Below are 12,544 nucleotides of genomic sequence, written 5' to 3'. Positions count from 1 at the left end.
CTTTCTCAAGCTGTCTCAGCCAATCCGTGCACTCTGTGACAAAACTATGGCAAACACAACCCAGTTTCTATAAAGAGAAAGCTGTTATAGCTTTAATGGGGACACTGCGATCCTAAATAAACCACAAATGTGATGAACAAGCTTGGTGACTGAGACAAATTTTAAACTAAATAATTTAAATCTGAAAAAGCACAGGAGTTTGATTTAAAGTACAGTATTTGTTTGCCAGACTAATTTTCCTTAAGCACAACTGTAACTATAAAGCCTGTGATAGATTACATTTATTTAGGATGCGATTATGTCCACAGAAACTATCTGAAAAGGAGGAAGGGTAAAGGCTTAAAAACAAAACAAAACAAAATATCAGCTGTACTCTGACATTGCAGAATAAGGTGAATCCAGAAAAGTGACAGGATTATTTATAATATGCAAGGTAAATTTAATTTAACCTCTCTCTTACACTAAAGCACTCCGTCTGATGCTAAATGTCATTAGATGTGGACATTGAACATTCCGTTATGCAATAGCTTATTCTCTAGTGCTCCTTAATATTATGCAGGACCATCAAAACGTGAAAAAACTACTGGCCACTTTCTGTGGGTTTTAAGCTATTTTAATTATGAATCTAGAGCTGCTCATCAGCCACAAAATGACTAAAGCTACAGTTTCTTCAACAATATTTTGATCAAATACCCCTATGCATTCACAAAGAACTGATGTGAATGTATTGTTCCTTAAGGCTTCATTAAGCTGCCCACTCTGATGTACAAAATGACATTTTAATTGTGTGTCCTTATCTGACAGATATTCCTCTTGACATACAGTAAGAACTAGAACTGCAGCTTATGGAATAGCTCTCAAAATGGGGCACCTACAAATCCTACATCGAAAGGAAAATTATACCTGTCCTACTGTTAGCTTAAGCAAACATTCCTCAGCATGCATGCATAGAAGTTGCTTGTAAAGTCAGTTGGAAAATTCACAACTGTAAAGTGAAAAATGCACAGTTAAATAATGGCTGTTGGCAGACATAGGACCACAGGTTTTTCCAAAAGAGTAAAGAGGGAGCAAAAACTTCACTGTACACCCTCTGCTGCACACTCACAATGTCATGGCCCTTTGGTGTGTAATGTTGCTGTCCAGGTGAATATGTTCCTGAACATGGCCCTGTACTGTAACAACATACTAAATCCCATTACTTCACACTGCAGTTTCCACCATAGAGGTGTTGGATATGATCCACTCCCTTTGTCGAGATCAGACTGACCCCTGTGGCTTGGTGACCACTTCACAAAGCCCAAGTTGTTGGGGCCATTCCGTTTATGCAACCCTAAGAAGTACAGAAAATGTCCTTAGCTAGAGTCTAATCCTCATCCATTCTGCTGACTATCCAAATTATCCATCAGTGTCAAACTAGCCCGTTACCAAATTTATTAATGACTAAATACCATGAATGCACTGATAAATACAATACTGCTCTATGGCTCTACAATTAGCAGCTATCTGGTTTAGAAACTATTTCAGTGTTACAAAAGGGAGATAGTGTTGGCTATTTATCTACATAAGGGCAAATAACCAATCATTCCAAGTTCATTATTATGCACTCATTAAAGGGAAGAAAGAAAGTAAAATGGATATCATCTTAAATGGTGATGTGATATCAAGCACCTAGCATTTAATTGATCCTTGCAGGAAAAGGATGGCACAAGTCTGTTGCAGTAGGTTGCTCTGTCATGCCACTCAGAATCCAGCCATAGGTCAGTTATTCCAGTGTACTTCTGTGTATATTCAAGCTCACTAAAGCCTCGACTGGCGCCTACTGCCTGTTTCTCACAGTGGAGAGAAGTATGATTTCTGTCCCCTGGCGTGTACACTGGTGAGACAACATTGCTTTTACATGTCAATCTGAGAGTATGGGCATTTTGGTTTCCATGAGGTGGTCTCAAGACCAGAAAATACCCTTCATTTCCAACAGGTTTATGGCCATGTCTTGTGAGCCACCTCTATATAGCTTTACTAATCTAGACTTTCACTTTATCATTCATCTGATCATCTGATGTTAAAGCTATTTATCCAGATGCATTGCCTAGAAAAATAAATGGGGTCTATATATAGAATTAAACATTTACATTTTATTCTTCATGTAAATTTACCTGAGATTAGTGCTGATTAAAGTGAAAAATCACACCTTAGAATTGTAAACTTATGCAAGCTTTCATATTGTGCACTTACAGGAGCACCTTCAGTTAAATGTAAAGGTATTCATTAATTTAATACAATTAGGGTTTTCTTTTAGCCATGTTCCTTCAGCTTGTTTAGGATTCAGGGCTTCTCCCTATTTAAATGCTTGATACAATAGTGATAATTAGAGTTCACTAATCCTCCAAATGTGCTTCTACAATAAATATGCCCAATGGTTCTCCTGTGCATTTACCTATAACATGCCACGTTTTGTCCTGCTCATTGGACACTTTTGGGGCTACGCAGGAGCACAGTCCAACCTGGTCACACTTTGTTCTAATACAGATCAGTTAAAGAAGAAAAATGTTATGGGGTACTGCTCAAGCTATATACACGTTTATTTTAGATTTTAGACAGAGTTCCGGGTATACTCATGTTAAAATGGGCTGTCTTCAGAAAGCACCCAGCACAAAAACATAAACAAATGGTAGCATTGACATAAGGTCATGTGACCTCAAGCCTTATGCTGTGTCTGAGGCAGGTGGCTATGCAGTAAGCTTTTACAGTACAACATGCATACCACGGATGTGAAGTTTTAACTATTTTCTGCTTGGAGGGTGTTCATTATAATATGGGATGGCTGTATCTTTATAAACTTCTGCATGACTAAACACACATGCCAACAAAAGCCCAAAGCCTCAATGCTCCAGTTCCCAATACTGGATGCTCGGTTACAATGAATCTAGCCAACAAAGTAAAAGACTGTGCTTTTTTCACTGCACATAAACCTTGAAAACTTTGTGGTTTAATTACTCCAAATTCTGAGAAATTACACAAACAGCACATCAGCATCTTGGTTAAAATACTCTGGCCCTTTCCAATTTGTCTGGCAACATTGGCAAGTGTTACACAGACAAAATCTGAAGTGAGAGAGGCATCAGCACCACGGACAGAACCTGCAAGCAGGCCTGGAGCAGATGATACTGCAAAGAACAAAAAAATGTTCAGATTTCAGTCTTATTAAATCCTTTCATCTTAACTCACTTTAATTTAAAACCAGGTCAAAATCATTTGGCTTTATAAAACATCCAGCCGTCTAGTCAAAGACAAAAAACAAGGCACAGCCCCACAATAAATATATATATATATTTTTTTATTTTGTGCTGAAAAATAAGAAGTGCAAGATCTTTACAGGGCACTGCGAGAGGGCATCGGCTTGAAGGTTGTGATCAGCCACACTGATCGCCCGAGCTGGCTGCCTCCTCTCCAGCCTCACCTGTTCCTCTCCAGCCAGCAGGACAACATGGGGAGAAAGGCCTTTCTATTTGAACAGGATTGCAGCCGGGGACAGAGTGCCATCCCGAGAGAAGAGCTTGATGTCGGGAAAATGAGGATTTAGGCTGAACATGTCAACATTTCAGGTTGAACAAAACAAAAGGTCAGAGCTGCTGATGTTTTGCATGACATATGTTTGTTTTTGTGACATCTGTGAGGCCGTTGCACTCCTCTCCTTTCACGTTTTAGCTCGTCTTTACTGTAAACGTGACAAAATAATTTTCCTAACCCCTTTCTGCATCCCCGCAATTTCAACAATTCCCATTCTTTCTTTTCCCCGGCTTGCAAATCAAGCTTTTTAACCTGAAGCACGCAGGTGGATCAAGGGGATCCTTTAAACACCTTCTTTTAATACATTCATGTAAAAATTCATCATTAAATTAACACCATGTCGGAATAATGACAGTTTCAAACTCTTAATCCCCAAATCCCAGCAAATGGCTATAAATGGCTGCTTACTAAACAAACTAGCGAAATTCAATTGATTTATCAATCAGGCCATTTCAATTTTTTTTCCCGTGTACCTATGTTTGATACTTTCTTAAATGGTGACCACCTCACAACTTGCTGCTAACAGGGTGAGCCAGTTCAACTACAATCTTCCCTATGTTTTTAGCTGAGTACATGTACTCTACAGCACGGAACACGGACTCGAGGCCGGTGAATTTTCCCTCTGGAGCCGTTTCTCCCAGATCCACCTCACACACCAGCTCTCCCCTCTCGTACATCTCCAGCATGTGCCTCATGGCCTCCTTGTACTCGGCGAGGTAGTGAGGCAGAAAGAACCCGCGCACGCTGGCTGACTTCTGCAGCAGCTTGACTGGCAGGGTCCCAGCCCTTACCGGCTTGACCCCTGTAGGCGTCTGGTACCCGGAGATGAAGCCGATGACGATCAGCCGCCCCCTGGTGGCCAGGCAGTTTAAAGCCAGGTCAAACATTTCACCGCCGACAGACTCGTAGACCACGTCCAGGCCCTTGGCGTAGTCCCCCCGCAGGACCGCGTGGAGGTCTTCGGCCTTGTAGTTGACGGGGCGGTCGCAGCCGATGGACTTCAGGAAGCCAGCCTTCTCGTCCGAGGAGCAGGTCCCGATGACATGGCACTGGGACTTCTTGGCAAACTGCACGGCGAACTGACCGGTGCCCCCTGCCGCTGCCGTCACCAACACCGTCTCTCCCGCCGACAGGTCGCCCAGCCGTTTCAGACTGATGTAAGCAGTGGCTCCGCTCAGCAGCAGGGTGAGGAATTCCGGTTTCACCCCAGGCACGGGGACAGCTTTTTGAGCGGGCACAACGACGTACTCGGAAAAGGCCCCTTCTCCAAAGTAGGCCACTGCCTGGCCCACTGCATAATGGGCACTGGCACTTAGGCCAAGCCCTACTACCTCGCCAATGCCTTCAAACCCCGCATCGAAAGGCGGTTTGACTGTGGGGTCATAGCGGCCGGCAGAGTAATTGATGTCAGATGCATTGATGCCAACAAATCTAAATGGGGGGGGAAAAAAGAACTGGTCACATGCCATGAAAAAGGAACTGGGAGATGTGCTTTTGCAGACAGCATGACAGTTAACAAAGCCTCAGTGTGCATGTAAGGAAAACAGGAACTGAAACATGTTACTGTTGGTGAATGTTTAAAGTTGACATGCATATCAATGGAAACATTTGTGGTGCCATCCTGCATATAATAAATTAGGAATAATTTGGATCATTATGTATTTATTAAATACTGTAGCTGTTTAAAGGGTTTCCTTCAAAGCAAGCACTTCAAACCCTTTGTCTGAGATTCAGGATTTCAGTCTCAATCTGCTCAGTGCATCTGCAGCATCAAGACATTTCAGTTTAGTTTGTCAGTGATTCACATCTTCCTGGAAAACTTCCTGAAGAAATTCTGACACAACATGGTTGTATTGCAACAAAACACATTGTATACCACAGAGATTCACTGACTGGAGAGAGATTCAAGTACAAAACACACATTTAAATCTTTTTAATGATGTTTTAATATTGGTTGGCTTGGATTTTGAAACGAGAGTCTAATTTTCAAATGTCCAACTTCATTGAGCTGTGACTCATCTTTGCACGTGACCCACAGCAGCACAGGATACACAAAACCGTTTGAGGTGTAATTACAACAGTCTATGGCTACAGAACACTTTGTTCTAATGTTTGGAGAATTGCTCCTTTTCTAAAGTTACTGTTTATAAAAACACTACACGGGCAAAATTTAGCACAATTTAATAAAGGCTATACAATTTACACTGTCAGTCATGATGCCCAAGAGATGCGAACAAGTTACAATTGTGAACCTATACTACTTTTACATGATGTATTTTCTGCCTGCTTGTTGACCGTAAAACAAAACGGCAAGAAGATCTGCAGAAATATGGTCTTGCAGCTCTACGAAATCAAAGGAGACTAAGTGAGACAACGTGCTAGGCCATTGGTACTTCCAGAGTCTCCATTTAAGCATTGGAAATCGAAAGGTTTTGAATTAAACCCTCCACTCATCCTACTCTCGCAAGACCCTACTGGAATGATTGTTTAAGCAAACCTAGGGAAGGAAGTTCAAATCGCTAAAAATTATCTGACTGCAGACTGTCTGTTCTGTGCTTTATATGAAAACATCTTTCTATAAACAGCACAGTCTTTCAACAGAACATGCAAGAGGATTTTCTTAAACCCCTAATTGTTGCACATGCGTGACTTTTTCCACTTTCTTGAACAGGGTATGCATGTAGCGGGGACATGCGCAAGAAAATATTTCCCAGATCTCTTTACCTATGAGTCAAACTGCAGGGTGATACCGGTTGGCTGGAAAACTTAGGTATCTGAACTGAATCATCCATGGGGCCATGAACTTAATGACCAAGGCACAGCATGCACAGAGCAGCCAATAGAACCTGTTTTCTAAACAGTCATTTCTATGCATTTTTACAGTATCGCAGCTTATTTTAAATACACGCTGCCCGTGCCTTGTTCTAGAAACATACATATATACTGCATATATGTTCTACATGCATACAGTACATTTTCAAGTATGCCATACACTGATTCACAGTTTAATCAACATTAACAGTACATATTAATCAGTGATTTGTAAGGTGTACAGAACACTGATCTATCATTGCAAGCAGTAGAAAAGAGTTCAGGTGAACTGAGAGATTTCAGTCAGGGAGTGCTATTATTTAGATCTGTGACACCACAGATTACATCAATTTAATATTTGATTATATATAAATCTCACAAAATGAGCCAAGAACCATGAATTTTTCAATTTTTCTAAGGAGCAGGTCAGGTGCAAATCTAAACGCAAACAAAAATGTTTTCCTTGATTGTTCATTCCAAATAAATTGATCAGCGCACTAACTAGACCAAGCCTATACGAAATCCTCTATCAGAAGAGGTGAACGCAGTAGTTCGAAATTCATTTACTACAGGGGCTCCAGACACAGCTGACAACAATCGGAGAAGGAGCTAGGTGAACACGCTGCAGGAAGGTTACCTGGTAGCTGAATACAGTACATGCAAATTTAACCTAAGTAGCGATTGACGATTCCTGTTGTTTCCCGATACCCCGTCTCCACTGCGAACCGATACAGCTCTGATTTGAGTCGGTTTGACGGACAGCATTATGGTCTGGTCACTGTACTGTACCAGTCGGAAAACAGGTAGACGGGTTCTCTTGCAACACTATTCACCGTGCCCAGATGCTCAGGACGTGCTGCAGCATCTCTCCACCCCTCCATTCTCTGCTCTCAACAGCTTGGACCCGATAGATAACAGTAAACCCAATCCACCGATGAAAAATATAACTAACCTCATAACAAAGAAGAAAAAGTGCAAATGAAAAATATCCACACTTTTCCATTTCTAAAAATCAAAGGCTAGACCTGTGGGAATATCTCGCTTCTCATCTCTCTACCATTATGTATCGGAGCTCTCGAGTTTATTTAACTAATTTCACTGTTTTCCGACGCCAGCATCTGCAATCAATTGACTCTCAGATGGCAGGACATTTTCCTGCAGAGACCCTTTTTTTCTTTAAAATCTAGATCAAATCGTCTTTTAAAATGGGTGCGCGCGTGGACAAATAAAAACACACAACAGATACATAATCACAAATGTAATAAAATCCACCAGTTAACGTCCCGCTTCACGCTTTAAGTAAGACCTACCCTCTCTCCCTTGCCACCCCGCTGCCACGTCCTAAGGCCGAGATGTACTAGGTAGAGAAGGAAATATACAGGCCATCCAGGACGTACCAGCTCCAGGTTTAAATACTAGATCCCTAAACTACAGAGCGATCACAAATAGGCACGAATGATTGAAATAACAGTTTTTGTTGAACAATTCAAATGTTTTAAGAATCTATGCAAAACTAAAGACGTGGAATTGTATTTGTTAACATTATTTATGAAAAGTGTGGAGGCATCTATTGACGAATAAATTGGATATCATTATTGTTGCCGTTATTATTGTTAACAGCACTTGCTGTGTCTTCAAAGGATGCGCAATGATGGAGCGCCCCAACGTGAAAAATAAAGTTAAATCTACTTTTTAAAAAATAAAAATAATTAAAACATTGTATTGTGTGCAACTTTTTAAACTTTAATATATGTGTTAGATATTCGTGTTCATCTTAAGAAAGGTTGCTCAGAATTAAAAGAAGGTGTTTAAGAACACTTAGACCACGGGCACAGCAAAAGCGGAGCGCTTCCTAGCCGCCCAGCAGTTCGCCGATTCCTCTCCAAGGGCGCAACGAGCACTAACTGTTTCGGAGGCTGTGCTCATCTATTCACATAGCAACAGACATCTGACTATTTGAAGCTAACTTGTCCGAGATACAAAAAGTAAACCTAGAACAAAATCTGTCACCTTAAAACAGGCAGCAGTCCTTGCCTTTAGAGACATTACAGTGCGGTTAACAACGAGATAACTAACTTGTCGCGCTGCGCGCTAAATATGCAAACACACGCTAAGGAAACAACTTAATAACAGGACAGCTCAGACGATTTACCAACACCACTCCCCTCAAAAAAAGAAGATATTTTTACACTGAAAAAAAAATGCCTTTTGACAATGAACCCTGATATAATAACATTTGAAAACTATCCAAATCATTTTCATTGTGCCACATTGGCACTTCAGTGTTTATCTCTTTGGAGCCTTTTTTTCTCCAGTTCGATTTCCTCTTAAAATGGGAACCTTAGTTTCTTGCTGCACTTTAGCTACCTCTCTGTAACCTATATTCGCGACGTTTTTACAGCGGATTTCTGTGATTTATTTGCTGATGCGTGTGGTGCGTTTTAAAGCTCTTTTATTACAATCCAAGTAATGTAAGCCTATAAAGGCGTATTCTTAAATGTCTAGATGACCCCCTTTCCACAACAACTGTCACAGTTTACAAAGATCCACATTTAAAAGGTCTTTGATATTCTTTGCTGTGCACTCAGGTCTGCAACCTCGAAGGCTTTGAACCTTTTCTGCGGTTGACTCAAAAGATTGTGAGTGAGGCTAAATAAACTGGAGTTCTCGTTAAAACTCCTACCTAATATCATTTCAAAATTTCATATGTCAATTTAAAAGAGATCTAAGCACATAAATAATTAGTTCCATTGTAAAATAAGAAGAAGAATTGCAGTAATGGCGATTTAATAGCAATAAGAAATACTTTCATCCGAACCGCATTATTTTCATTTTACGCTAAACGCAATTTTAGATATCTCCAGATTTTCTGGCCCAAATACTCCCGTGATAATCAAATTGCCTTCGAGAAAATAATGCTAAATACTACAGTCTTAAGGGTGTATTTGTGTATTTGAGAAACCTGTAAGCATAGAACAGTTTGGTTGGGACTTCGGAGAAGAAAATGCAACAAACTTATTACTGATCTATAGTAACAAAAACATTTCCACAAACGAATTTCAGTAATACCACGTTGAAATTGTGACAAGTATATTCACTTCTTTCTGTAACAATAATTATTGAATTCGAAAAGCATATACCTTCTTAAAAGACTAAACTGTGACATGGTGTGCAACCTCACCTGCCTAATTAGACATCACAATCAGAAAAAATAAATGCTTTATCTTCTCGGTTTTCTTGAAGATGTCTGTAAATTCGGAGAACATTTCAAACAGAACAGGAGGATGCTCTCGCATTCACTTCTGAAACCTTTACCAATGCAACTTTTTAAAATTATTTTGAAGGAGTACGCTTTCAAGTAGCCTGTCATCAGAAACATAATTAACATGGACAATCGTAATAGGAAAAGTGTAAAAACTCATTCTCTAAAGCAAAACTTTGACCATCTACAGTACATTTATTTTTAAACATAAAAAACACTAAGTATTTGTGTTGTCGTGAACACATTTTTTAATTAAAAAAAACATGAATTAAGAATTAAAACACATGTTGATTAGAACGTTGATTGTCCTGAGATTGATTTTTAAATGTCCCATCAACAGTTCTAAATCTGAAAAGACGAATGAGATTGCTACACCACGTCCAAACCTTAAGGTTTGAATGCCTCCTTTTTAATCGCGACGTTAATTGTCTCATTATTTCTTACATAAACTTGGTTAAATCTGATCTTTTTTAATCCTTAGGAACTCCTGGAAAAAGAATTATCTTATTAATAATTTAGATTTTCTAAACCGAATGCGAATTGCTCACCCTATTTACTTAAGACACAGCATCGCTCCCAAGAACTTCCCATTTGAAAATTTTAAAATATAAAAGCAAACAAACAAAAAGTGATAAGCTAAATTGCAAATAATAAACATTTTACAGAGAGAAAGGGCCATTTTATCTACAGTAGGTTGTAGTGCTAGGATTATTTAGCTTCTCTACAGTTTCAGTTGTGGAAGACAATCTGAGACTTGACATACTAAATGCAATCAATTCGAAATATTTACAGCCATCTACGGGAAGAAATGCCTTTGCTGTACACAAAGGTTTTCTTTACAAAAATAAACAACCGGATATAAATACAACATGTGGACAGCAGAGAAAAGTTGAATTTCTTTTCACACAACTGTGACTTCCACGACAATCTCACTGTCCCCGGTCGTGGAAGTCAGTCTTTATGTCGCTATTCGGACTTAAACATTTCCACACAGCCACCATTTACACTAACGCATTACGGATTACAGTATACTAATGCTGAAATCAAGTAATTTATTAATCACTTGGTGCCTCAGACGTACGTTCTGGAGGTTGATTTTTCTCTCTTATCTGCTCAAAGCATAGATTATGAACTGTTTTTTTTAATATATAGTTTCTTAAAAAATATCGTTGAAGGGAAACCATGCCGTATGCACAGAGGTTAATGAAGCCTGGGCGTGTTGGTTTTTACTGCAGTCCGAATGCCGAACATAGCAATTTCTCAATCTCTCTCACTATTTCTGCCCGTTTTGCTCCCCACCGAGTTTCTGATTGCGGGTTAGTGACGTAGGGAAACATCAATAGAGACAGATAGAGACAGATGCGGAGATGGATGGATGGACAGATGTTAGGGCGGAACTTGGAAATATTTCCACATTATTAGCTCCCTCCAACCTTCATTCTGCACAAATGATTGGTTTGATTACAACTGGCAATAACTCAGTAACGTAGCTGCAGAGAAAGAGGTAAGGATTTATTCCAGAGCATATATAGGCGATTATTCAGATAATGTTATCATATTTTAAAGACACAAAAAAGGTTGCTTCGACGATCACAGCGGAAATAGTCCTTTTATTCACAAAATGATTAAGTGTATATATATAGAATTAAAAAACTCACCGATTTCTGATGAGCAATTCGGCATCTCCGGGTGTCGGGACGGGAACAGTTTGCAAAGATACAGCGTCTCTGAAATTTGGGCTAAGCCTCGTCACCACCAGCTTTTTCATGGAGCTAGGTATTGCCGAACCTTTAAAATCCATGAAGTGGGAGGAATACGACATATCTATTATGGAGCGGCGTGGGACTGAAACTAAACGCGATCCAAAAAGTGTGTTTCTAATTCCGTGTCTCCCGTCGAGCGCTAAAAACACCCTCCTACCACTAACTAAAAAAGAGGTGGACATTGCAAGAGAAATAGAGCGAAGTTCATGGACACTCGCTGTGCATATATTGCATTTAGCTATCGTCCTTAAAGCGCCGCAGGTTTAACACAAGCTGTTTTTTTATTTAAATATTGGGTTTTCTACACAAAAATACTGTCGGAATCTCTGCTTCATCGGCTTAATTCTATTATTAAAATTTGTGGATGTTTACAATTGATGAATATGTAAAGACTACTACAGAACCTTAATACATTCACACTGGACTTGCTTTAAGCTTTCGGAGTCCCTCCCCTTCCCGTGCGAAATATTCACTTCCTAGTAAGGTGTAACGAATCAATCTGCAGTTTCTAACACCCTTTCAGACAGGGGTGGAAAAAATTGGACTCAGAAAAAAAATGCAAGAGATGAATTTTTGCACAATGAGGTTATAGGATGCAATTTGCTAAACGCGAGCGGCCCCGTTATATTAGTATGGGGCTGCCTCAAACACTCATAGAAATCGCTCCCCCGATACAGCACAGACCCAGCTACTCCAGACCTGCGAGTTTAAGGGAAAAAAACAACAAATCTGTCACCAGGCTTCAGATTCAACTATGAAACTGCAGTATACCAAGAGGAAAAATCGCTAGCGATACGAAGTTAACGAATAACGCTTTACTACCCTTTCTTTATCTTTGGGCCTGCCTATGGGCGCACCAATGCAAGCTGGTTTTCTTACTCACTATCTATTAATAATGTTATTTTGCTTTTTTTTCCAGCTAAATATGTCTTTAGTTTTGTTAGGACAAAGAGTTGCAGTAACTATTTTCAAAGTTTTTAGATACTTGTTGACGTTTTTCTGTAATGCAGACCTACAATCAGCATGTAAACTATAATAACAACAACAACAACAATAATGATAATAACAATAACAACAATAATAATAATAATAATAACAACAACATCAAGTAGACATGCCCTTTATTTGCCTTAAACAATAA

General features: G+C 39.6%; 2 protein-coding genes across 4 annotated transcripts in view; one reads left to right on the top strand and one right to left on the bottom strand.

Moving 5' to 3' along the window:
- Positions 1 to 3,318: 3,318 nt before the first annotated feature.
- Positions 3,319 to 11,886, bottom strand: LOC148651234 (prostaglandin reductase 3-like). Its single transcript, XM_088601290.1, has 2 exons — positions 11,299 to 11,886; positions 3,319 to 4,998 (listed from the first exon to the last, which is right to left on the bottom strand). Exons 1-2 carry the CDS (start codon positions 11,583 to 11,585, stop codon positions 4,074 to 4,076), a joined length of 1,212 nt encoding a protein of 403 aa, XP_088457416.1. The 5' UTR covers positions 11,586 to 11,886; the 3' UTR covers positions 3,319 to 4,073.
- The window catches only part of tshz1 (teashirt zinc finger homeobox 1), a 41,957-nt gene continuing 40,406 nt past the window's right edge, over positions 10,994 to 12,544 (top strand). Inside the window, exon 1 of one of the 3 annotated variants that reach the window (XM_088601289.1) lies at positions 10,994 to 11,144. The gene's annotated coding sequence lies outside the window, so the exon portion shown is untranslated. Of the gene's footprint in view, positions 11,145 to 12,444 lie in introns of those variants that run through there. The other 2 variants (XR_015925696.1, XM_088601288.1) reach the window with 2 other exon arrangements.

Source organism: Lepisosteus platostomus, chromosome 12 (assembly GCF_059453375.1).
Source record: "Lepisosteus platostomus isolate fLepPlt1 chromosome 12, fLepPlt1.hap1, whole genome shotgun sequence".
Lineage (NCBI taxonomy): Eukaryota > Metazoa > Chordata > Actinopteri > Semionotiformes > Lepisosteidae > Lepisosteus > Lepisosteus platostomus.
Note: the sequence above shows the minus strand (reverse complement) of the source record. Positions and strands in the feature narration are given on the sequence as shown.

Excerpts from the sequence above, each read along its gene's own strand:
- LOC148651234 (XM_088601290.1), bottom strand. The coding sequence starts at position 11,585 with ATGTCCACCTCTTTTTTAGTTAGTGGTAGGAGGGTGTTTTTAGCGCTC. Across the intron at positions 4,999-11,298 it reads GAATTGCTCATCAGAAATCG|ATTTGTTGGCATCAATGCAT; the intron begins GTGAGTTTTTTA and ends CCCCCCATTTAG.